At 40.0% G+C, this 26,243-nt stretch overlaps 1 protein-coding gene across 9 annotated transcripts in view; it reads left to right on the top strand.

Annotated features, from left to right (window-relative positions):
- The window catches only part of RACGAP1 (Rac GTPase activating protein 1), a 33,003-nt gene extending 6,760 nt beyond the window's left edge, over positions 1-26,243 (top strand). For 7 of the 9 annotated variants that reach the window (XM_068561111.1, XM_068561108.1, XM_068561114.1 and 4 more), the window contains 16 exons: positions 6,636-6,724; positions 12,415-12,617; positions 13,641-13,777; positions 14,733-14,802; positions 16,476-16,529; positions 17,217-17,297; positions 18,081-18,198; positions 18,683-18,813; positions 19,470-19,634; positions 20,824-20,919; positions 21,007-21,205; positions 22,728-22,833; positions 23,009-23,141; positions 23,256-23,391; positions 24,774-24,882; positions 25,193-26,243. In XM_068561111.1, the coding sequence (XP_068417212.1) occupies positions 6,640-6,724; positions 12,415-12,617; positions 13,641-13,777; positions 14,733-14,802; positions 16,476-16,529; positions 17,217-17,297; positions 18,081-18,198; positions 18,683-18,813; positions 19,470-19,634; positions 20,824-20,919; positions 21,007-21,205; positions 22,728-22,833; positions 23,009-23,141; positions 23,256-23,391; positions 24,774-24,882; positions 25,193-25,268 (1,899 nt within the window). In that variant the 5' untranslated portion in view covers positions 6,636-6,639 and the 3' untranslated portion in view covers positions 25,269-26,243. The remainder of the gene's footprint in view (positions 1-6,635; positions 6,725-12,414; positions 12,618-13,640; positions 13,778-14,732; positions 14,803-16,475; positions 16,530-17,216; positions 17,298-18,080; positions 18,199-18,682; positions 18,814-19,469; positions 19,635-20,823; positions 20,920-21,006; positions 21,206-22,727; positions 22,834-23,008; positions 23,142-23,255; positions 23,392-24,773; positions 24,883-25,192) is intronic. The other 2 variants (XM_068561105.1, XM_068561109.1) reach the window with 1 other exon arrangement.

Here is a 26,243-nt window from a genome sequence, read left to right as displayed (position 1 = left end):
TCTCCACACCCTCTCTAGCATTTATTTGCAGACTTTTTAATGATGGCCATTCTGACTTGTGTGAGGTGGTACCTCATTGTACTTTTGATTTGCATTTCTCTAATAATTAGCGATGTTGAGCATCTTTCCATGTGCCTATTGGCCATCTGTAAGAGGCAATGACATTTGAATAAATACCTGAAGGAAGTGAAGGAATGACCATGTGAGAGGTTCTAAGTAGATGTAACAGAAAAACGAAATTACCTAAATGTCCAAGGAAGAGAACGGTTAAATAAATGTTCATGAACTTTTTGTAACTTAATGGAAACATGATATAAAAAAAGTAAAACACAAAATTATGTATAAATCTATGATTGCAACTTGATGAAATATGAGTGCATAATGGGCAAAGATTAGATAGGGAGGTGCATATAGTTGTTTAGGGTGGTGAGGTTTTAGTTTCACCATTAAAAAACTTTTTTTTTTTTTCTTTTTTTAAATTTTTGGCCGCACCTTGCAGCATGCAGGGATCATAGTTCCCCTGCCAGGGATCAAACCCTCACCCTTTGCAGTAGAAGCCCAGAGTCTTAACCACTGGACCACCAGGGATGTCCTTTTTTTTTGAACATAGAAAATTAACAGTATGAGGCCGTGTTTTATATCTGCCAAATGAGTGTTATAGATAATAAAGAGGTTATTTTGGACTAAAATGGTTAGGGAATGCTTTAGTGAGTTGGTAAGACTTATACTAGACCCTGAGGAATGGAATGGAAGGAATTCACAGAAGAAAAAATAAGAGGAGAACTTAGTATAACGAACTGGTAATCATTTGCTGAAAAATAGTAATTCAACTTGTCCCATTCCGGTTTTTTTGTTTTGTTTCGTTTTGTTTTTTGGGCCATGCTGCAGGGGCTTGCGGGATCTTAGTTCCCCCACCAGGGATCGAACCGGGCCCTTGGCAGTGAAAGTGCAGAGCCCTAACCTCTGGACAGCCGGGGAATTCCCTCCCATTCCGTACTTTAATCTTCATTCATGTTGGACTGAGGATGTTCTATTTACTCTTTCTGCAATTGACTTGCTCATGAGAACATTCGGTTTCAAGATGTTCCTTCTGCCTGCCAGTTGAATAGAGGCTTTGATATGGTGAAGCAGAAGCTGGACATTTGGGAAAAAGAATTATTCCGAAATGCTTTCATTTGAAAGAATCTTGTAGTATTGAGACAGTCTTAGGGAATGTTTTTTCTTGACAGCAGAGAACAGAGAACCTGTATTGTTGATTTCTTGGGACTCTCCAGATTTAGTAATGTTTGTGAGAATGCTTTTCATTAAAACTCTTCCCTGAAAAACGCACTGCTTTGTGTGACAGTATTTAACACCCTCAATGCATCTAAAACCTGATGTATAGGTCTCTTAATAATGTTGTTTGTAAGGGGAGGAAGAAGAGGCTAGAGACTTTTCCCAGGATACTCTGCAGTAAGATCTGTAATAGTCTGTTATTCTGAAGGATGATCTCTGTTCTCGTGGCTGGGTGATTGAAATTAAATTGGGGACTGAAAGCAATCACATCAAGCTGAGACTCTTTCCTGGTGATGCCAAATTGCTCCCTTAGGGATACTCACAGATTGGGAATCTGTAACACAGTGACTTCTCCACCTCTGGGGCTTCTCATCAATAACAGCTGAGATTCTCTAGCACTTTTTTGTTTAAAGCACTCAACAAACTGATTTCCTTTCTACACACAAGGATCATTTCAGCTTTCCCGAAAGGCAGCCGCCTCTGTAGTGAAAAAGTGACATCTGTTTTACAGCTGCAAAGCAATGTTCTGCAATATGACTTTGTTTTTGTTTCCTTTCACATTAGTGTATCTCCTAGCTATGAGCTAAATAATAAAGGGGGGGAAATAAAGAAGTATTCATGAGGGTAAAAATGTGACCCAGCAGGAAAATTAAGGCCATTTTCAATTGACATTGAATAGGATGAGTAAATTTTAGTTTTTCAAGCTACAATTTGGCTGAGATATCAGAGTTAGTACTGATACAGAAAGATATTTTTGGCATCTATAAATAATTCCTGAGAGTCACTTCTGTAGCACATTAATAAAAATACATGGTCCCTTAGCATATAAAGAGAAGAGGATTATATTTTCTAGTGCTGTTGTTGGATTGCCCAAAGTAAATCTGTGTTAGAGGAAAAATTAACTCTTCTCAGATGCTATGAGCCTCATGTAGAAGAGCTTGTTTAAGAGCCTAGACCAGGTCAAGTTTTGCTATCTCCTCCCTTCTTTTTGATCTGGGTTCCAGCTATGATTTGGTAATCACTGTTCTAGGATGTAAATAACAACAATCAGACCAAAACAAAAGCAAAAAATTTATACCCACTATAATACCCTATATTCTTTTTTAAAATTAATTAATTAATTAATTAATTTATTTTGGCTGCGTTGGGTCTTCATTGCTGTGCACAGGCTTTCTCTAGTTGCGGCGAGCGGGGGCTACTCTTCGTTGTGGTGCGCAGGCTTTTCATTGTGGTGGCTTCTCTTGTTGCGGAGCACGGGCTCTAGGCGCGCGGGCTCAGTAGTTGTGGCTTGTGGGTTCTAGAGCGCAGGCTTCAGTAGTTGTGACGCACGGGCTTAGTTGCTCCGCGGCATGTGGGATCTTCCTGGACCAGGGCTTGAACCCGTGTCCCCTGTATTGGCAGGCGGATTCTTAACCACTGCGCCACCAGGGAAGTCCAATACCCTATATTCTTACAATGAGTTTCAATTTATACGGTATAAAACTTTTACCTACATTAATTTGTATTATTCTGTGAGGTAAATAAGGACAAGTATTATCGTTCCCATTCATAGATGTGTGTCAGAATTTAAGTGACTTATGCAAGGTTATACGACGGGTAAATAGAATAACTAAAATTTTATCCTAGGGCTTCTGCCCCCTCACCTTTCTTTTAACTGTTCTCTTTTCATCTGTATTAAACATTAATGTTCAGGTACAATGGAAATCCTTTTGACAGTAGAATCATGGGGGGGGGGCGTGTGTGTTTGTGTGTGTGTGTGTGTTCGTTCATGTGTTTGTTCTCTGACTTCGATTTATCAAGTATTTTTTAAAAATACTGAGTCTTTGTGCAATACAGTGGTGCAAAATGTAAGGTTTCTCCTCTCAAATCTACAGTTTAGCTGGGACATAGGATAGAAACATGGTAAAGTTAAGTTAGGGTATAAGGTGTCTGAGTGCCAACTGAGCAAAGTCGTTAGGGAAAGACTGGGGCCAGGGAGGCCAGTTGAAGTGAGTGTTAATGACCTGCAAGTGATGACGGGCTGGGTATAACACACATGAGAGAAGAATCCACAGAGTTTGGTTTCCCTGTAGGAAAGGGAGTAACTTAAGGTGACTCTGAGGTTTGGAACTGAGTGACTGGGAGAATGATAAAAATAAGGAAATCAAAGTTGGGTGTCGTTAGGAGAGGGAGTAGGGTAGGTCATTGGGTAGAGTAGTTGATGACATGTGTGGGGGAAGGATAGAATGATGTCTCAAAATCGAGGTCAACATCCAGGGCAACCAAAACAAATTGAGAGTTACAAGATTGACTTAGGAGAGAGCTGAGGGCTGGAGAGAGAAATGGATGAGTTGTCTGTAGAGATGTAATGACTAAAGTGGGATAGTTTGATATGTTTAGTCAAACAGCTATCTCCTAGGTACTAGGCATCATGATAGGAGAACAATGTAGATCGAGGTAGTTCTATGAGATAATAGTTCCTATGGTGAGATGTCCACAGGTAGGTACTCTGTGTCTGTAGTCTTTTCAGGAATCAGGTTGTATTTTCAAGAAAGTACCTCTCCACAGCACTCACTCTAGGGAGTGGTATGCACAAAGAAAATAAGAAAGAAGAATAGAGGAACTTGAGAAAATGAGGGATTTCTCTTAAAGGAGACAAGGAATCAGGTTGTTGTATTGTCATTTAAGACATAAAAACCCTCTGAATTTTGTGTGTGTGTGTGTGTGTTTCAGGGTAGTGCCATTTATTTATTTTTATATATATATATATATATATATATATATATATATATTTTGGCTGCGTTGGGTCTCTGTTGCTGCGCGCAGCCCCTCCAGCTGCCGCAAGCGGGGGCCACTCCTGCTGCGGTGAGCGGGCTTCTCATTGCGGTGGCTTCTCCTGTTGCCGAGCACGGGCTCCAGGCGCGTGCGGGCCTCAGCAGCTGTGGCTTGCGGGCTCCAGAGCGCAGGCTCAGCAGTCGTGGCGCACAGGCTTAGCTGCTCTGCGGCACGTGGAATCTTCCTGGACCAGGGCTCGAACCCATGTCCCCTGCATTGGCAAGCGGGTTCTCAACCACTGCGCCATCAGGGAAGTCCCTTCTTTCTTTTTTTTTTTTAAATAACCAGTTTTCAGTGCCCTAGTTGCACTGTCACATTTTCCTTTTCTGCATTCCTGGACAGATAGAAGTTTTCCTATGTACTGAGCTCACTGTCTTATAGTTTCAGAATATACAGATGAGTGCAGAGATGATAGAAACCAATAATACCCCATATTAAAACTGATCACTGGGGGGACTTGCCTGGTGGCTCCGTGGTTAAGAATCTGCCTGCCACTGCAGGGGGCACGGGTTCGAGCCCTGGTCCGGGAAGATCCCATGTGCCACAGAGCAACTAAGCCCATGTGCCACAACTACTGAGCCTGCACTCTAGAGCCTGAGAGCCACACCTACTGAAGCCCACGTGCCTAGAGCCCGTGCTCCACAACAAGAGAAGCCACTACAATAAGAAGCCCACGCACCACATGAAGAGTAGCCCCCACTGGCCACAACTAGAGAAAGCCCGCACACAGCAACAAAGACCCAACACAGCCAAAAAAATAAAAAATAAAAATAAAACAATTGATCACTGGGAATTCCCTGGTGGTCCAGTGGTTAGGACACCACGCTTCCACTGCAGGGGGCTCGGGTTCAATCCCTGGTTGGGGAACTAAGATGCTGCATGCTGTGAGGTGCGGCCCCCAAAAAATACGCTGGATGCAATAAATGTTTAAAAAAAAACCAAAACAAAACTGATCACTGTCTTTCATTTTTATTGGGAGCCAAAGGAAATCATCATTTGAATAGGCTACTGAATGCCCTGCCCCTGTTTTCTGTCCTGTAGCACTTAGAAGTATTTGCCTTTTTTGTCATATTGTTAAAACCCATGGGCATCTCCATGACTTCCAGATCTCTTCCTACCAGTTTTAATGCTATTCTTTTAGTTTTGTTCTTAGTTTAGAGGAAGAGCTTTGTAATAAATTTGTTGGTCTGGTTGCTTAGCAGCTTGCCATGATTATGTAGCTTGGAACAGATACATTGCCATTTGAAAATCTTGGTTTCCAGCCCTGATTCATGTATATATTGCATCCAAGCTTGGAATTGACAGCTTTTTTGCTATTAGAGCAACCATCATACAAGTACAAATGAATAAATCTGTAGCATTTAATAGAAAATATCTTTACGTTTATATATTCCTTTTTCCTTTGTGTTTTGTCTGCCCTTTCTTGCCCTCATAGCTTATGGTACAATCTTACAAACATTGTAAAATCACTAAACCTTCGTAAAAGAGTTCTTAAAATTTTATTTAGATGCATGAAAAAAGGGCCTGGACTAGAATGTTGAAGGGGTGATTAGGAGAAACATAAGAAGAATCCTTTAATGGTGTTTCTGAGGACATTCAATTTTCAAATGAAATTTGATTTTTTAATTTCATTTCCTTGATAATTTTCATAACATCCCGCTGAGTTTTTTCTTTCTTGAAGATCTTAGTTCCTCAAAGTGTTCCCAGTTAAAGTCTATTTGGAATAGAACTGCCTGTAAGGACACCATTTTTAATGTAATATCAGCAAGTCTTTGCGGGGGGAAATATGAAGCCTGAAATTCACTATTACAGAACACAGTAGCAAATGATTTTTCCTTTGCCCTTCTAACTGTGAAGGTGGTGTATTGTCTCCTTGATGCCAGAATATGGTACAACATAATCCTTTGCCTATACTTAGTATAAATTTATTAGACATAGTCCCTGCACGCAGTCCAGCAGAGAGCCCTGCATTACAGAAATAATTCTTGAGCTGCTGAGCTGGCAATTTCCCCACTTAATCACTTGTGTGACGTCATCTGCACTGTTGGTAGGAAATGTGCTGACCATGTCCTGCGTTTTAAAAGGCAGTTGCAACAGGGGTACTAGCTAAAGATGAAATTAAAAATAAACCTTTTAATTTACATTGAAGGTCTCCAGAGTGCAGCAGGGTTAAAGTGGCAAAAATGTTATATTGATAGGCTTGACTAAGTCGTTGGTCACTTAGTAATCAACTGACATACTTGTCCCTAATTGCTTCTCAGCTCCAGAGTGATTACAGAGTGGAGGAAAAGAAGTAGGCCGGAAGGGGTGTTATATTCAGGGGACTGAAATGAGTTTGTAATTTTCAAATGAGTCTTAAACATTCCAACTTTGTTTTTATAATAAGGATTACACAAAACATCAGTTGTTAGCTTGAGATTCTCACACTGGTAGCTACACATGGAAGAGTCCAGATGTTAGTCACTGATCACTGTACTGGATTGCTTCTGAATCTTTTGTCTGGGGGAGATGGCAGGACCCCTAATGTATATTTGATTTCTTGGCAGAAAGATGGAAACTATGATGCTGAATATGCGGAATCTGTTTGAGCAGCTTGCACGCCGGATGGAGATTCTCAGTGAAGGAAATGAACTCCGTAAGTCATTCTGAGCTGGCCTGTGTGAAGAGAAAAAACAGATTTCAGATTTGGGTTTTCTGCAAAGCCAAAGTGTATTCCAATCCTAAAATTGTTTTTCATTTGAGTTATCTAAAAAGAAAATGATGGTCACTTATCTATGGTCAAAGCTTAATGGACACTCATTCTAAATGGTCACTTATTTTTCTGTAGTTGTTTTTAAATGGGTTTTACCTGGACTTTTTTCATTATCAAGGTTCTCTTTTCACTAAATAGTTGGCATTAGTTGTCAGTTTCATTTTCTTATCACGAACTGGGCAAAATCTACTGAATTTCTAAGGATGTTGCCTTTTTTCTTTAGAGTAGTAGTTGTCTACATTTTTTATCCTGGGTTTTCCCTGTGTTCTATAAAACATTTTCAATTGAAGAGGAGAAAAATGACAGTTTCTTTTTGAAGGAGGGACAGTTCATCTGGTTTCATCTACCTATTTGATGCTTAGTAATAAAGGGTTGAGGTTGGGTGGAGAGCTAGGAAGAAAAAGGAGGTGGTGACACAGTAGTCTTCTGGGAAGTAGATTAGTGAGAAAGAAAGGTGGGGCTGATAGCACTGACCTAAGTGATGTAAGGGAATTTTTCTTTACCAGCTTTTCTTTGTGTTACCATGCTCTCCTATTTCAGGTTTTCATGTAAACCTAATTTAGCGGGTGTTGCTGTTAAGTCAGTCTCATTGGTAGAAAAGTAATGCAAGAACTGTGTCTTAAACTTAAACAAAAAGAAAAAAACAATCTCCATAGTACTTAGTATGGTGTCTTGCTTGTGGCATTCAATATTTTCTTTAATTTGATTCATGTTTTTGATTTGATAGCTCTCATCTACTTACAGGCCTTTCAAAACAATATTCTATTTTCTCTCTCTAATAGCTGTTGCATGACCCTATCATCTGGTACCAACTCAGTAACCATGATGGCATACTAATTAGGCTTCTCTTTGAGGTCACATCATCTCAGAAGATGGATTGCTTTGGAGTCTAGTGGGGAGGAGTATTGAATAAGAGATCTTAAAATTCAGGTTCACTCAGCAAATAATGGCTTTATGGAAAAAAGTAGGGTGTGAGTTGAGCCTTAGATTAGGTATAGGGTAGGATCCCAACAGACAGACATGAAAGAGGGCATTTAGGGTCAGGGCAGCCACCTGAGTGGAGACAAGAGGGTGTGGAGTGTGAGGGGAATAAGAGTAAGGGGAAGTGGTTTAATCAGAGCCGTGCTTTTAGAAGGTTACCCTGGCAGAGGTGGAGGCTGCATCAGAAGTGGAGGCTGGGAGGTTGATTAGGACATGGTTGCCATCGCTCAGGAAAGAGGCATTGGGGAGCCCCAACTGGAGTGGTGATTGTGAAGATGGAAATAAGGAGAAATGGGTGGAAGAGATTGTGATAAGATCTCTAGGAGGAGACAGCTGATAGTATTTGGGGGCAGAGGGAGGAACCTGAGGTTTGGAGTATTAGTAACTAGTGCTGGCTTTTAACTGTTATTTCTGCGTCTGTTTCTCCATCTGTCAAAAAGGAATTTTGCCATGAGGATTTCGAGATAAATGAGATACTAGTTGTGAAAATACCTTTTGAAATAATTATGCCACCCAAAATACAAGATATTTACTTTTACAGGAACCTTTATTTTATAAGCAAATTTCTATCTTCCCTTGATTTCTGTTATAAAATAGAGGTACGTTGGGGTTTTTTTTTAATTAATTAATTTATTTTATTTATTTATTTTTGGCTGCGTTGGGTCTTCGTTGCTCTGCGCGGCCTTTCTCTAGTTTTGGCGAGCGGGGGCTACTCTTTGTTGCGGTGTGCGGGCTTCTCATTGCGGTGGCTTATCTTTGTTGCGGAGCATGGGCTCTAGGCATGCGGGCTTCAGTAGTTGTAGCACACGGGCTCAGTAGTTGGGGCTCGTGGCCTCTAGAGCGCAGGCTCAGTAGTTGTGGAGCATGGGCTTCATTGCTCCACGGCATGTGGGAACTTCCCGGACCAGGGCTTGAACCCGTGTCCCCTGCATTGGCAGGCGGATTCTTAACCACTGCGCCACCAGGGAAGCCCAGAGGTACGTTTTGTCCCCTCTCCAAATCCCTAACTTGGAATGTTGGCTTTTTTTTTTTTTTTTTAATTTGACTCTGCCAGGTCTTAGTTGCGGCATGTGGGCTCTTAGTTGCAGCATGTGAAATCTAGTTCCCTGACCAGGGATCGAACCCGGGCCCTCTGCATTGGGAGTGTGGAGTCCTAACCACTGGACCACCAGGGAAGTCCCGGAATGTTGGCTTTTGAGGAACTAAAGTGGCTTAGTGTTTTCTAGACTCTAGAATCTCCTTTTCTGCAACCACCCCAGTCTGTCCTCTTCTTAGATCCTAGGAATTCCTCCCATCCCTACGTGTCCCCTGACTCCTTACTCTTGCTTTTCATCATAATAACTTCATTCCTCTTTCTCCTTTTTGTATAGTTATAGTTTTTTTTTTTAAAGCTAAGTCCAAGGTTACCGAAAGATCAGAGTGAAAGTTAATATTCAAATAAAATGACTTCAATAGCCTAGATATTTTATCTTTGTTTTCCCCAGTCTACATGATTTTTATCTTCTATTTTTATCATGAGACGCCTGAACTTTTTTGACGTTGGTGTGTAAATCAGGAATAAATATAACTTAATATTTATCAGGTGCTTATTGTGTGCTAACACCATACTAGGTTGGTGCTATGCTATATGCAGTAGGTGATACTAAAGTGTATGTGACATGGTGCCTGTCTTCAAGAAGATTAAGGTATTTAACTTTCAGAGACAGGATTCTGTCTCATGAAACAGAAGATAATACAAGTATAAAAATATATGCTTTGGGGAAGTATAGAAAAATGGAGCAAACAAATTAGGAAAGGATTCATAGAGCAGTTGGGACTAGAAAAATGGGTACATAAAGAAGAGTGGGGAATTCCCTGGCGGTCCAGTGGTTAAGACTCAGTGCTTTCACTGCTGTGGTTCCGGGTTCAACCCCTGGTCAGGGAACTAAGATCCCATAAGCTGCGTGGCACAGCCAAAAAAAATAAGAAGAGTAGGTAGGGCATTCCATTTGGAGAGCATAGCTTGATCCTAAGTGAGAAGACAGAACTGAACACAGGTCTTTCCTGGGGCAGGGACAAATTGGTTTAGCTAGAAAGAGGGTATTGGGTAGTGATGGGAAGTTTGATCAGACTGGTGAGGTGGGCCTGGATGCCTGGAGTTTAAATTTGATCTGAACAGCAATTTTGTTCAGTCATTCATTGAACATTTAAGTGCCTGCTATGTGCTGGGTAGAGTGTAAGGCCCTGGGGATAAAAAAGCAGAAGAGACACAGGGTCCTTGCCCTTAAGAAGCTTAGAGGGTAGTGAGAAAGACAAGGAAGAGCCTGTACAAAGGCCCTAGCAGGAGTGAGCTGAAAAAAACAGGATTTCTGGAGCTGCTTTAATCTCTTTGCTGAACTATGAACCAAGTCCTGATTTTTTTTTTTAATGGATCTAAGGTTATTCTTAATTTGTTTTAAGGAAATTTCCCTTCTCCTTTCTCCTTTTTGATAGATACATTTTGTAATTTAATATACACATAACTTTTTTAAAGAGACAATTTGAATTTAATAAACCTTTTGAAAGTATACTTCATGACAGAGGCTAGTACCAAATTGAATTGTGATTCACACACTGACCAAAAAAATGCCATTTGTGTTTATTGATCTCCAACATCAAAGTTTTTCCTGGTCTATGGTCCGAAGTGCCTTTTTGACCCATGCTAGCACAATTAGTTCATAACAGAATTGTACATAAAAGTAATATCTTAGTCATGTATGCAAATGCTCTGGTTTTGGTCTAACAAACTAAACTAGTAATTTAACTATTTGTACTATTAAAATAGGAACTCCTTCCTTGAAATGAACTGATAGTTTATTTGGTTTCAGTTCTGTTATCCAATTCAGTTAGACTTGTAACATATGCCAATTAACGATGAATGGGAATTAAAACCCCAATTTAATAAGACTTTTCAAGGAGTATCCTAAGGAACAAGCAAGCCAGCAAAATTAGGTCAAATGAAAATCTTTTCATTCTCAAAATTGTTTTTCAATTCAGTAAATACTGGAGTGTGTAGGCAACACTATATTTAGAAACATTTAATTGACCACAGTGTGGAGCTAGAAAGTTTTTAGACTGTGTAGTTGAAAAGTGTGTTTCCTGTTCTTTATTCTTTAAAATGGAAGTATCACATACATCGAGAAGTACACAAATAATAAGTGCATTGCTTGGTGAATCGCGAGAGTAAACATGGCTAAGAACCAGCTCTTGTTTTTAATTTTTTCTTATGAATCTGTAATTTTGAAATAGTTAAATTTGTAAAAGGATATGTTGCTTGTTTTCTTTTTGTTTAAGTTAAGGAGAAAAAAACCCTTAGTAATGTGTTCCAAACTGTTAACTAAACCACTATATCATTTAAAACTATTTGAATTTTGTAATAATATATTTTATTTTTTGAGATTCTTGGTATTTGCATTGTCTAAGATAACTAGGTCATAATATCCTGTTTTGCTAAAATCCATTGTTTACTAAAAACCTGTTTCCCTATGTGTCAGACGTGGTTTCTCTAGATCGAATTGTTATCCTAATTTGTAAGTTTGAAATTTAGTCAAATTATTAAAATTGCTTTAAAAAAGCACTATATTATTTCTGTGCTCTCAGGTTAAATTCAAATGGGAGAAGTGCCCTTACTACCTGAGAGTCTGCTAGCTTTGTGTGAATTTGGCCTAGTTTCAGCCGTAAACTGGGTTAGTTTAACCTGCAGCAGATGTACACCTTGGAAAGTTCCTCCATGATGCTGGTGGAGTGAAGCTTAGGGGTAGATTGAGGTTAACTAGAATAGTAAGGCATTATAGAATAGTCTTTGCCGGTAACAGGTGATAAGAACGGATGCCACCAGGATTATCATGCTTTGAGGTGCTGCCTTAGAAGGGATGCTTTCTTTGCAGACATTTGAAAAGAGTCCACGTTCCTCTATCAGTGACTCACCCAAAGCTAGTATGATCTTCTCTTCCTCTGTCTTTCCAACTGGAATGTTTACATACCCTTCAGGGCTGTGTTAAACAGCAAAAGCAAATTGGCTCTTTACTTTCAAATCAGTATTTGTATAATTATATAGCTGAATGCAATTGTAGGCCTAGACATCTGTAATATTAATCTGTATCTACTGGAGCATATTACAGCAGTTACATTTGAATTTGCTGTTTAACGCCTCTCTGGCGCAGCAATGCGTGACTCTAAAGGAGGCTGTTTTTGTTTTATAGCTGTAACTGTCCTGGTGGGTGACAGCTGCCCCAAAGGTATCCCCTTTCATTGCCTTCTGTTCAGGAGCTTTCACTGTTAGTGTTACATCTGGAGCCAGGTGACTAATGACTTACTTATTCCATAGCAGATGCCACTGGCTAAGCCAAAAGTAACTGGCCTATTGAAATAGGAATTGCTCCCCACAAAGCTCTCATCCAGAGTGATGAACATATATCCAGGATCTACTCCTGGTTATTTTCAGATGGATTTGCCCATAGTTCAGCTGGTCCCTTAATTATGCATTTGGAGTAAAACTAACCAGAGGACTCATTTATTAGAGCATTTATACTCTGTTTGGTGCTTGAATTATTAAAGTTTCCCCCTTTTCTTAGAATTTATCCAGTTGGCAAAGGACTTTGAAGATTTCCGTAAAAAGTGGCAGAGAACAGATCACGAGCTGGGCAAATACAAGGATCTTTTGATGAAAGTAGAGACTGAGCGTAGTGCTCTGGATGTTAAGCTGAAGCATGCACGCAATCAGGTGGATGTAGAGATCAAACGGAGACAGCGAGCTGAGGCTGACTGTGAAAAGCTGGTGTGTATTGTTTTTTATGCTACAACTGTGACAGTGGGGACGGGGGAAGATCAACAGATAATGTTTCCACTTGCCCAGATATACCCAGTTTCTTCTTCTGCATTAAAGAACTAAAAGAAGTTTGTCTATGATTGGAGCTGAAATTGCAGCCAAGGAATCCTATTCTTCATAGGCTGAAATTTAAATTAAAAAAATTTTTTCTCCTTTAGACCTGAAACTTTTACTTAATAGACAGATTTCAAATGAGAATTTAAAGAATTAAAATTAGGGGGAAAGGCAGAGAAATCCTAGCATATTTGATCTGTCTCATTGTTGATTATAAGTGCTACCTAGAACATCCTCATATAAGATATCAATAGCTAGTACTTTGTCATTGATATAGGCAGGACAACTCTTAAGTCTTTCCTTTATCACTGCTCTTAATTTAGGGTAAAGGCATAGATGTATTCAGCCAATGTGAACACTAGAACATAGAGCACTATCATTCTGATGTACCAGGGTGGGTCATGGTACAAAGGCAAGCCTTTGCTAGGAGGGACTAATTCATCTTGGTACAGTGTTAGATGCCTCAGTAAGCTCAAATTGTCTGGTTCCAGTGCATCACAGCTTTATATCCATTTTAATGCATTTTGCTCCACCATTTAGAAAGGTGGGTGGCTGCTTTGATCTGTAGAAGAAGCCAATAATTGTCCTAATTAGATGACACTAAAGTGTTTTTGCTACGTGAAATCTGTTTTGGGACTCTCATTTTGCAGTACTGTCTTCTCTTGGATTAGCGGTTTGATCCAAAAGTCCTGTAGCAGAAACCCCACTATTCTAGATGGAGTTCATTTTACTAGTCAGAAATCGGAGACACAACCTGGGCTTGATGTGAATTAATATGCTATTGGTGTAGCAGCCTTCCTGAAGGCTCATTTGCATAATGCTGTATTTTAATGTCTTCTGGTCTGCCTGTCCCATAAATTTGAGGTGAAGCTTTCTCCCTTGGTTAGTTAGGGTGTTTTACTCCTCTTTGGTCTGTAGGAAAGACAGATTCAGCTGATTCGAGAGATGCTCATGTGTGACACATCTGGCAGCATTCAACTAAGCGAGGAGCAAAGATCAGCTCTGGCTTTTCTCAACAGAGGCCAACCATCCAGCGGCAATGCTGGGAACAAAAGGTGGGGGAACTGCATCTGTTGTTATCTGATCATAAGCAACACAGCTGTCATAAGTTCTTGTTATCTAAACTCTTAGATATACTGCTTCTGGAATATGTGCTGAATAAAGCAGAAAAAGACTTTGGAGGAAGGGTGTGTGGGAAATAAAGGCGCAGAGGCCTCCCTCTTTATTTTATTTTTTTATTTTTCCTTAGGATGTTTCATCATGGGTAAAATTTGATGTTGATGCTGAATTGCACATCAATAACTAATCTTGCACATTGCTAAGAAACCTAAAGGTGGAAGTGGCAGTTCAGCAATACTTGCAGTGTTTACTCTCTAGAGAGCTCTCGTAGCTCTTCTGGTTTGGAAGGGCCTTCTGTGAGCCAAGACCAGACAATAATTTTGGTTGCACTGCATCGCTATTTAGAATAGTCTCAACCAGGCTTTCAATTTAACACCCCCAATACAATACGTAGGGAAAGGTCAGCACTCTTTTAGAGCTATTTATTTTGTTGCCTGGTTGTTTTATGGGGAATCTTTATAACTAACAAGATGTACAGGCTTCATTTCTTAAAAAGCTAATGCTGGGTAATACTCTGTCTTGTAGAAAGCAACCACAGTTGGGATCAAATTAAACTTCACTCATCTGCCTTGTGAATTTTTAGTAGCCTGTAGTACAGACTCAGCAGGGAGTAGCACCCATACCCCTGACTGTAGCTTTCAACTTCTGTTATAAGGCCTTAGCTGAAAATAGCAACTGTGCTGCATGTGTGCTCCTGCACACACGCACATAGTCCCCCATGAAAACCATAAAAAGCAACCCACCACAGCTAGGGTTTGAGCTTGTAGTTATCTCCACAGGGAAGATGCTACTGTGAAATTGCTGATGTTACCTGACAAGTGTGACTTGTTCTGGTGTTGGTGGATTTTACTTTCCAGTCTTGTTTCTAACACTACTGTTTCACTCATTTAGACTGTCAACCATTGATGAATCTGGTTCCATTTTATCGGATATCAGCTTTGACAAGACTGATGAATCGCTGGTAATGAACACTTGATTTCTGAGAGTTATCTATTTTTCTTAACCCTGCTCCCTCAGGAACCTCTCTCTCCTGTCCTCTCTTCTGAAATTCCCTTATTACTATTTTATTAGTTGATATGTTATAGATACTGACTAGCATTTAAAAATATAAATATAAGCTGTAAGAGACTGGCTTATATATTTAATTTTGGAAGTGAGAATATAGAATTTAGGATTTGGCATGAGGTTAAATTTATTTAACGGATCTGTGAACTGCCTGTATTAATTGATTACTACATCTTGACTTATTAAAACCCCAGCTAGCAAAAAAATAATAATAATAATTAGCAAGACTCTATCCAGCCAGGGTTTATTTGCTGCTCTTGGGGAGAACAGACTTGTGCCTTATTTCTAAATTAAATTGGTTCTTGAGGAAAACTTAGACATACTTCACAATTAGAAGGAAACCAGTGCCCTGAAACTTCAGCCAGAAGACTGATGAAAGTTTCCAGGCACTAGATAATGCTTTGATGAACAGTGGTTCACCTGTCTAAGCTCTTTGTTACCCTGCTTTTGTGGGGCAGAACCCTTCTTGTAACTTATGGTGGTGTTTCTCCATAAAAGGTCATCTCCTGATATTTCAATCTTTGATGTTCCAGAGACTTGTAGTTTATTGGTTTATGTATCTCTCCTGTTTTACTGGCTGAAAGCTAGCAAACAAAACAATAAATCAGGAGGTTATTAGTAGTTGGTTTTCTGATGATAGCAAAATAAATGACAACTACTTGTTACATAGGCAGGGTTTTATGTCCAAATTGTCAGAGTTTGACTAGGGAAATAATTGCCGTTTTGTAGATATTAGTATTAGGTATATCACCTTTTTGAAATAAGGAATGACATAGTCTGGGATATGTAATAAAACTAGAATATACTACTAGCTGATTTTAGAGCTAGACCTGTGATGTGATATGTGTTGTAACTGAAGCTGAATCAAACAACCAGTAGGTAAAATTACTTGACCATAAATTGGAGAGGTTAAATTTATTTAGCTAAGCTATATACGACTGTTTTTGGATTTTGTGTTTTCGGGGATTATCAGGATCAGGAGGTCATAGGTAGCTACTAAAAATGAATGCAAATGGTTAAAATGAGTGAAGTGAAACTAGACCACAGTGAAAGACAAATAATTCTTCAGTGTCCACATGAATGTCTTTTAGGGCCCAAGGAGGAGGGATGATTGAGAGATGTAAAACCTAAACTAGAACTTTTAAAGTGGCTACATTGTACAGAACATCTGATTAGATGATAGCAGTCCCTTAAGAGTAAGGCTCACATCTAATGCCAGCAGTATAGTGCCCAATATTCTGTAAGTTCTAAAACTAATTACAAAAATAATCAGAAATAAAGGACCGGGCTGAAGATAATCATGACAGAAGTTGATCCTTTAACCTTTTCTTGCCTCTGTGGTATTGATTCCTGATTCTATTATAATAGCTTCAATTTTGGAAAGAAAGCATGTTAACTTACTACAGCTCTATAGCTATAACATTTGAGACCCTCCCTTTCTGTCTCCCCAAATTGTGAGTTAGGTACTCTGACTCAAGAGGCCTTTAAAATTCTCTGTAAATTTATTTGTACAGCATTTAGGGGAGGACTAACCAAAGAAAGAAATTAATACAGTGTAATTGTCAACAGGATTGGGATTCTTCTTTGGTAAAGACTTTTAAACTGAAGAAGAGAGAAAAGAGGGTATGTATGGTTTTGTTTAGTTTTGGGGTTTTTTTTGTGTTTGTTTGTTTTTACAAAGTAACAATAAAAGTTTTCTCCAGAAATGTTGCCATTGTACTGCATTCCTGACATGTTGCTCTAGCTGTTGTTAAACACAGATTACAAGAGAATCCATGTTGCGGGGGCAGTAATTGATGTTCCTTGATGTCCTAACTCAGGACAGGATCCCGTCCTGTTTCACTCTTCTGGGCTGCTCTCAGTTCATTCATGGAGAGTAAAAGGATTTATTTAAGTTTGTTTGAGTTGTCATATGAATTTTTATGCAGGACTTTTGTGCTCTAATGTAAGCTTCAGATGAAATGTGTGTATAATGGGATATACAGAGATCTATCTTTGTGCTTGTTTAGGGTCCTTAATATGTTTCCAAAGACTTCATGTCCTTAGATAGGATTACACTCTACTTTTTCTGGTGCTGTCATCTAAATTTTTCCAAAGCTTGCTTGTTTCTTCTAGGGCACTGAGGGCATTTTTGTGTTGGTACAACTTAAGCTTCATGTGGAAATAGGCAGTGAGAGAGTGCACATTGTTATTTCCTGCAGTCCTGGTACCTAGGACTTGCATCCAAGTTATCCAATGGAATAATTTTATCTTTTGTGCTTCAGATCTTCTATTTGGCACTAAAGTTCTTGGTTTTTGCCCCATCTCTAGCGTTCTAGTAGCCGACAGTTCATTGATGGTCCCCCCGGACCTGTAAAGAAAACTCGTTCCATTGGCTCCACAGCAGACCAGGTAAGAATAGCCAGGCCAGGGCCTCCCTGGTGGCACAGTGGTTAAGAATCTCTCAGTGGTTAAGAACCCTGGGACACGGGTTCGAACCCTAGTCTGGGAAGATCCCACACGCCGCAGAGCAGCTAAGCCCCTGTGCCACAACTACTGAGCCTATGCTCTAGAGCCCACGAGCCACAACTGCTGAGTCCGAGTGCCACAATTAGTGAAGCCCGCGCGCCTAGAGCCCGTGCTTCGCAACAAGAGAAGCTACCGCAATGAGAAGCCCACGCATTGTGACAAAGAGTAGCCCCCGCTCGCCGCAACTAGAGAAAGCTTGTGCGCAGCAACGAAGACCCAGCGCAGCCATAAATAAATAAATAAATACATACATACATACGTACATACATACATAAATTAAAAAAAAAGAATAGCCAGGCCAAGAGAATTGTGGTCTTGAACACATCAAAGTTTAGCGGCCCCAAGCATCAAAAATCCCAAGTCAACATTGCAGTGTTATTTTGAGAGAGATGTTCAGTGAAAGTTTTTCTGTGTAATAGGATCCTTATCATCCATATGAATAGAGTAGTAAACAGCTGTCAGCTTTATGTGTGGTTCTTAGTTGCTTGTATGTATGTTCCTGTGACCTGTATTTCTATTTGAAAGTATGAGATTTCAACTTTAAGAGTGTTTGGGGCTGGGGGCTTAAGTCCTGACCGAGACTCAGGTATTTTTTAACTATTCCAAAACACCTATAGTAGAGGGGAAATTAGATTTATCCTTCCCTCATTACAACCTTTGTTTCAGGGAAATGAATCCATAGTTGCAAAAACTACAGTGACTGTTCCCAATGATGGCGGGCCCATTGAAGCTGTGTCCACTATTGAGACTGTGCCATATTGGACCAGGAGCCGAAGGAAAACAGGTCCGCTGGGTTTGTGGCTGAATTGCCTGTGTAAAACGACTGGTAAAATCTGGGGAGAATTGGTTTCTTAGAACCCTCATGAGGCAGGGGTTGGATGTTTTGGGTAGTTTCTTACTGCTGCTTACTGAGGGCCACAGCACTGTTTGTGTCATGCCCTGCCTTTGGCTTGCTAACCTGGCCTACACCACTATATAACTTGTTTCTCTGGAAACAGTTTTTTGAATAGCCATTGTATTCACTTCTGATTATTGTTACAGATTACTGGTTATCTACCAGTTATATTAAAATTGGGGTAAAAATCCAGAAGGGGGAGTTCCCTGGCGGTCCAGTGGTTAGGACTCTGCGCTTTCTGCCGAGGGCCCGGGTTCAATCCCTGGTCGGGGAACTGAGATGCCACAAGCCATGCAGTGCAACAAAAAGAAAAAAAAAATTCAGAAGGAACAAAATACCTAAGACACAAAGCTTAGAGTTGCCTGCTTTCTAGGTTCTTTACAGCCTTGGAACAGTGACTCCACCTTGAGCAGCAGGCAGCCGGAGCCAAAAACCGACACAGACGGCTCCAACACTCCACAAAGCAATGGAGGAATGCGCCTGCATGACTTTGTCTCTAAGACGGTAAATCTGGGATTGCTGCTGCTCTTGGGCACATCTACTTTTTTAATTGTGGGAGTAATATTTACTAGCAACAAATTTAAATACTTTAGTGTTATAAAGTTAAATGTCGAATTTCCTTCCTCCTTCTTATCCCGCTTTCCAGGGTTACAGAGGGTGTGTATCTTTCCATTCTGTGAGTAATATTAAATTAAAAGAAAGCAACTTTTCAGAAGCAGTTGTTGCTTTTTAGTGATGTGTGTTTACATTTCATGCTTGAACATGGCACGTTTTAACTTTGTCCCACTTGATTTACTCATAAAAACCCAAGCAAACTGACTGAGGCTCAGAGGAATTAAGTGACTCGCTTGAGCCACAGGATAGTAAGTAGCAAAGTTAACATGGGGGTTTTCTGACTCCTTGCCAACAAATTCTTTCCACTACTGTACAGTGATCCCTTGCAGCTGGATGCCCTTATGCAAGTTACTTAGCCTCCTTTTGCTTCTGTTTCTTTATCTTAAAAAAAACAAAACCTATTCTATAGGATTATTGTGAGAATTACACAAGTAAATATGTGTAAAGGGATGAAGAAGTTGTTTGGCACATGCTAAGTGCTTAATAAACATCGGTTGATATGATGATAATTTTCTAATTCATACCACTTCCTGTTTCATCCTCAGGTTATTAAACCCGAATCTTGTGTACCATGTGGAAAGCGAATAAAATTTGGGAAGCTGTCTCTGAAGTGTCGAGACTGTCGTGTGGTCTCTCATCCAGAATGTCGGGACCGCTGTCCCCTTCCCTGCATTCCTACCCTGATAGGGACACCTGTCAAGATCGGAGAAGTATGTATGACCTGTGGGAGCCATCACTGTGTTATGGCTTCTTTAGCTTTTAAAAGTTTAAGGTCATTTTTTTCAAAAATTAATGATGCCACATATATTTTTTCCCACAAATAATGAATAGAAATTATAAAATGTTAACCTGCAGCAGAATCCTGTTTGGGTTTGTCTGTCTGTTTAGTAACCTTTCTAAACCAAATTCCTCTTCCTTTTCCTCCCCTCCCTTCCCCTTTCTCTCTCCCTCCCTTTCCTTGTTTTCATCCTTTTTTCCTTCTCCCTTCCCTCCCCCCCTTCCTTTCCTCCTCCTCCCCCTCCCCATCCCATCCAATTTTGTAAAATTTCAAACTTATACAAAAGTAGAGAGATTAGTATAACTAACACTAGCTCCTATCACTCAACTTCCACGATCACTGATTCGTGTCCAGTCTTGATTTATTAATACCCCCATCTCCTCCTCCTCACCCTGTTCAGTGAATTATTTTGAAGCAAATCCCAGCCATCATGTAATTTCATCTTTGAATATTCTTTCTCTTATGTTAGAGATATTCCATACTATGCTCTTAAGATTAGATTATTTCTAAAGTTTGATTAAGAAATTATTGTTACAAGCAACATTAGCAAGAATCAAAACAAAATGGCTATGCTGCTACCCAGCCTCCAGCAAATCAAAGGTTACTTTTCTTTAGAGTTCTTATCCATGCATGTAATTTTTTACAAATTTTCTGTATTCTAATATAGAACCATGGAGTTCTCTCCTACTGATAGGTTTGTGTCATGATCAACTGTGAGTTAGTTGTGTTAAATAATTTTTCTTACTAAGAATAATTACAGTATAGAAAAGGTTTTCTTTTTTAGAGTAATAAATTAGTTTATATTATACTCCATACCTGTGATCTCATTATTGCTTTCTTTCTGATGTCCTTGACTATAAGAGGAGCAGGGACAGAGTTGTAGCTAGTCGTCTTTTATTACTTGTTCATGCAAGAGTGTGGTATATGTGACCATAAATCAGTCCTGGTGTGGAGGTAGGAAAATAATTGAGTCTTTGTTTTAATACATGCTTTGGGAAGAGGAATTTAAAAGTAAACATGATGTCCCAGCCTGAATATTAGTCTGGGGATGGCTCTTTCCATTGGTCTTCATCTGCTGGTCTAAGTGGTGTAAATACTAATTTTAAACTCGCCTTTTTCAGGGAATGCTGGCAGATTATGTGTCCCAGACTTCTCCAATGATCCCTTCAATTGTTGTCCACTGTGTAAATGAGATTGAGCAGAGGGGGCTGACAGAGGTAAGAGTCCACCCTTGGAGAGGGTGAATTTGTTACTTGTGTCAGTAATTAAGAGGTTTTTAACTCAAAGTGTCATCTTGATAATAGACAGGCCTGTATCGGATCTCAGGCTGTGACCGGACAGTAAAAGAGCTGAAAGAGAAATTCCTCAGAGTGAAAACTGTACCCCTCCTCAGCAAAGTGGATGACATCCATGCTATCTGTAGCCTCCTGAAAGACTTCCTTCGAAACCTCAAAGAACCCCTTCTGACCTTTCGGCTAAACAAGACCTTTATGGAAGCAGCAGGTAAGAGCAGATCTGAATACTTAAATGTGGGACTTCCCTGGTAGTCCCGTGGTTAAGATTCCACACTCCCAATGCAGGGGGCCTGGGTTCGATCCCTGGTCAGGGAACTAGATCCCACATGCTGCAACTGAAAGATTCCGCGTGCCGCAACAAAGATCCTGCACCCAGCAGCCGCAGCTAAGACCCGGTGCAGCCAAATAAATTTAAAAAAACAAAAAAAAAAACCCTTAAATGTGAGTCCCACGGGGGCAGGAATTTTTGACTTTTCTGTTTCCTGTTTTATCCCCTGCCTGGTACAGTGCCTGAAACATAGCAGATGCTCAAATACTTTGATGGATGAATAACTATATCCATGTTCCCTTTGCCTATCTCCTCTTCCTGTCTAAACTGTATAGGGTCCTAACAGGTTTTTTTGTTGTTGCTTTGTGTTGTTTTTTTTGGTCAAGTTTTAGGTTGTCCTTTTGAACTTGGAGCCATCTTTGATTTTTTTACCTCATGCCCAACATCTAATCCATTGGCAAATCATGTCAACAAAGGCCCTGTAAATATATCTTAAATTTAAAATGTGTCACTCCTATTATTATCTTGACCTCTCTTACCCTGGAGTGATGTAAGAACCTACTGGTTTTCCTGTTTCTACTCTTGCCCTCTACAGTATAATCTTCACACAGAAGCTAGAGTGGTCCTTTTAAAATTTAAGTTAGGTAATGTCCCTTCTGTCCTCAGTATTCTCCAAAGTCTTCCCAAAAGTCTCAGAATAAAATCCACAGTCCTTAACAGGCCCCAAAGACCCCACATGATTTGGGTCTTGGCAACATCATTTCTTTCAACACCCTTCCCCTCCTTTCTTCTTTTCTAGTTACACTGGAATTCTTGCAGTTCTTAGAACATAACCAAGCTTACTCCCATCGAGGCCATCAAGTTTGTTGTCTCAGCCTGGAGTGATTTGCATGATTTGCTCCTTTATTTCCTTTCGGGTTTCTTTTTGGATAGCTTGTCCTCAGAAACACCTTTCCTGACCACCTTGTCAGAAAGAACAGCTACCATTACTTTCTAGTTTCTTGCCTGCCTTACTATTTATTATATGTATCACTGCCTGATAGGTATTTGCTTTTTGACTGACTCCTCTGGTAGCATGAGGCAAGGTCTTTTGTTTAGTTCTGCTTGATCCTGAGTACTTAGGACAGTGCCTGGCACATAGTAGGCTCTTAACATGTTTTGTGAACGAATACCTTCTTAATAATTGTAGTCACTGCGCTTATATGTCTGCATTCCTGGAAACATGAGTTTCCAGCTGCTTTCCCTAACTGCAAGAGCTGGTTTTTTAAGAGTTCTGATTTCTAATATTGAGCTGTTGGCCAGTATCCCGCTTGTTAATGAAACTAGAGTCTGATGCAGTCATGAACTTAATCAGAAGTTTCAGAAGCTTACTGTATAGATGAGACTTTGTGATCAATATCTGGGAAGCCCGCTGTCAAAGGAAAGAAGTCTAGGCCTCTTGGTACTTTCTTTTCATTTGTAGAAATCACAGATGAGGACAACAGCATAGCTGCCATGTACCAGGCTGTTGGTGAACTGCCCCAGGCCAACAGAGACACATTAGCTTTCCTCATGATTCACTTGCAGAGGTGAGTAGAGCAGAAATTTGTCTCTGGGAGTCAGGGAATTTTGCCAAAGGGAAGAGAATGGGGTTGGGTGTTAGGGAGGGAATGTGAGGGGTGAATTGTTTTCCTATCGATCTTATATTTTGGTCTGCTTTTAAGCAGAGGGACAAGTCTTCTAATTTAATGCTCTTTTACTTAGAGTGGCTCAGAGCCCAAGCACTAAAATGGATGTTGCAAATCTGGCTAAAGTCTTTGGCCCTACAATAGTTGCCCATGCTGTGCCCAATCCAGATCCAGTGATAATGTTACAGGACATCAAGCGTCAACCCAAGGTAAGCAAGCATGTATGTCTATATACATGAACTTGTGTAACATAACAGGAGAGAATGGTGAGAGGTAAAAGCCCTGAGCATTGGAAGTTTGCTAACATATTTGGTGGCATTTAGGTGGTAGAGCGCCTGCTTTCACTACCCCTGGAATACTGGAGTCAGTTCATGATGGTGGAACAAGAGAACATTGACCCCATGCATGTCATCGAAAACTCAAATGCCTTTTCAACACCACAGACCCCAGATGTTAAAGGTAAGGTAAGGCCTAAGGTGTGCTTTTTAAAGGGCCTGACTCCCTCTCCGGTTTTTGGTCGGGTGCCCTCTCCTTGCCTTTGCTAGAGCTGTTTGAAATGTATATTCTTCAATAAAATTAAAATAATTTTGAGAATTCTAACATTAAAGAAAAATTTGTACAGTTCCATCCTAATTTTTTTTTCACTTTTCCATATTCTCCTTCTTTCTTTACCCATATGGATATTTTTAAAAAATATAGATAGAATAATTTAGATATAATTATTTCTTATTTTACTTAGCATTTTGTGAGAACTTTCTCTGTTACTGTATGATCTTATTTATCATTTTTATGGTTGTAAACTAGAATTTGCTTAAATATTCTATTAGGTATTGATGTTGTTTTTCAACTTTTCATAATTACATATAGTGATGCCATCAACATTATATGTATATACCTTTTTTTTTTTCCCTAATGATAAATTCCCTGGAGTGGGAATTACTGAATTAAAGGTTTTAAACATTTTTATTTCTTGGTATGTTTTACCAACTTGATTTCTTTCTTTCTTTTTTTAATATAGATTTTTTAAACTTATTTATTTATTTATTTATTTGTTTAACTTATGACTGCATTGGGTCTTCGTTGCTGTGCGCAGGCTTTCTTTAGTTGTGGCAAGTGTGGGCTACTCTTCGTTGCGGTGCATGGGCTTCTCATTGCGATGGGTTTTCTTGTTGGGGAGCACGGGCTGTAGGCACATGGGCTTCAGTAGTTGTGGTGCACAGGCTTCAGTAGTTGTGGCTCGCGGGCTCTAGAGCGCAGGCTCAGTAGTTGTGGTGCACGGGCTTGGTTGCTCCGCGGTATGTGGGATCTTCCCGAACCAGGGCTCGAACCCGTGTCCCCTGCATTGGCAGGTGGATTCTTAACCACCGTGCCACCAGGGAAGCCCCAACTTGATTTTTTAAAGGCTTTTGCCAGTTTGTACTGCCACCAAAAATATATGAGGCTGGTTTCATTCCAACTTCACTGGCTTCGGAGACCTGTTCTTTCATTATTGCAAGTTCCTTTTTAAGGGAGCATATTGTTTTTTCTAGTATAGGGAAAAATCAAATAGATGTTAGATTTGTGAAGTTTGGAGTTTGAGAATGGCTTAATTCAGAAAATGAATGTGAGAATGGCTTAACTCAGAAAATGAATGTCAGCTACTCATTGAGCAGTTGCCTGCATAGTTCAAAAAATATACTGGTGTGTTATAAAGTGATGACAAAAATGACCTCTGGGACTTTGCTAGGTCTCTAACCTGAGCTCTTAAGTGTTTCACAGGATATTCAGCTTAATACTGGCTGCCTGCAAGAGTGCTTTCTTTTTTCCCTTCCTTTAAAAATATGTCTTACCTTTGATTGAAGTGAGTTTACTGGGGCCTGTGACCACTCCTGAGCATCAGCTCCTCAAGACTCCTTCATCCAGCTCCCTGTCAAAGAGAGTCCGCTCCACCTTCACCAAGAACACTCCCAGGTATGCAAAATTGGTCTGCTCAGGAAATAAACAGTGACCGCTTCCTTAGACTTCTTTCCCATCATGCTGAAGCTTACTGAAAGAAAAATTGAATTAGATCTTAGCTAGCAGCTCGACTTTAAAAGCCTCTTTTTAAAAAGGGTCTGAAGGTCTTTACTGTTTCCTCTCCCTCATCTCAGGTGACAAATAATAGCTTACAGAGTAGTTGTTGAGGGTTTCCTACTTTAATTGATTATGTCAAATAATGTTATAGTTGTTTATTTATCATTTTTTATAGAATACTTTTCCAGTTCATTCTCTTTTTCTTTAGATTTGGGAGCAAAAGCAAGTCTGCCACCAACCTAGGACGACAAGGCAACTTTTTTGCTTCTCCAATGCTCAAGTGAAGTCACGTCTCCTGTTACTTGCCAGCGTTTACTGACTGCAAGGAAGGGCGCACCTGTACTCTCTGCTCTGCAGCCTCCTGTACTCATTACTACTTTTAGCATTCTCCAGGCTTTTAATCAAGTTTAATTGTGCATGGGGGCTTTATGAAAACTATATATATCTCCTTCTCCTCCTCAAGTAGTGTAATATCAACACCTTGTGCTGTCATTGGGAGCTTTTAGATGGGAGATCTTTACGGGGTAGAAGTGGGGTATGAAATTCGTTGTGATTCTTTTGGGGGCTGGGGGTACGTCCCTTTGGTTTAAAGCCAAATTCTCTCATGTAATGACCTTTCTCTGGTGTAATTTCCATGAGACTGGTAGAAGCCCTACCTCTTTGGTAAGACTGACTTGTCTCAGGGTGGGGAGTGGGAGGGCAGGGTAAAGAAAGGTTTTGACAGAAGATTTAGGATGGCTCCTTCGAGAACTTGGAAATTGCCCTTCCCCCATTATGAACTGAGCTATAACACGGAGCCTTCATAGAAATGGGGTACGGTGAGGACTGAATTAATAATGGGAGTGTGCTTAGCTTTAATTTGGATTGATTAGGTTTAATAGTGTTAAGTGGTACAACCTTGTAAAAGTGATACTACAATTTATATTTATTTCTAATGGGCCTCTGGCTGGACTTTGGGTTTGGTTGGGCTCAAAGCCAGTTTGTTCTTAAGTTGAATTCATTCTGATGCTTGACACCCCCCACCCCCTTGTCCATTTAGAAGCCCTGCTTCTAAAGGTCAGTGTACCATCTATTTGGTACCCAACTAACAATTAAGAGTAGGCTATAAGGGAGGATTGTCAATATTTTGAGTGGCAAGAAAAGCCACAGTTATTTTGTCTTTGCACTTTGGATACTGAAATCTTCCTGTGTAACATAGCTACATCTAGATAAATATGAGCTTTTTCTTCTATTAAAATTATTTCCAATGTCTATCAAAA

The sequence above is a fragment of the Eschrichtius robustus genome, chromosome 13, assembly GCF_028021215.1.
Source record: "Eschrichtius robustus isolate mEscRob2 chromosome 13, mEscRob2.pri, whole genome shotgun sequence".
NCBI lineage: Eukaryota > Metazoa > Chordata > Mammalia > Artiodactyla > Eschrichtiidae > Eschrichtius > Eschrichtius robustus.
The sequence above is the reverse complement of the archived record's forward strand: the minus strand, read 5'-3'. Positions and strand labels throughout refer to the sequence as shown.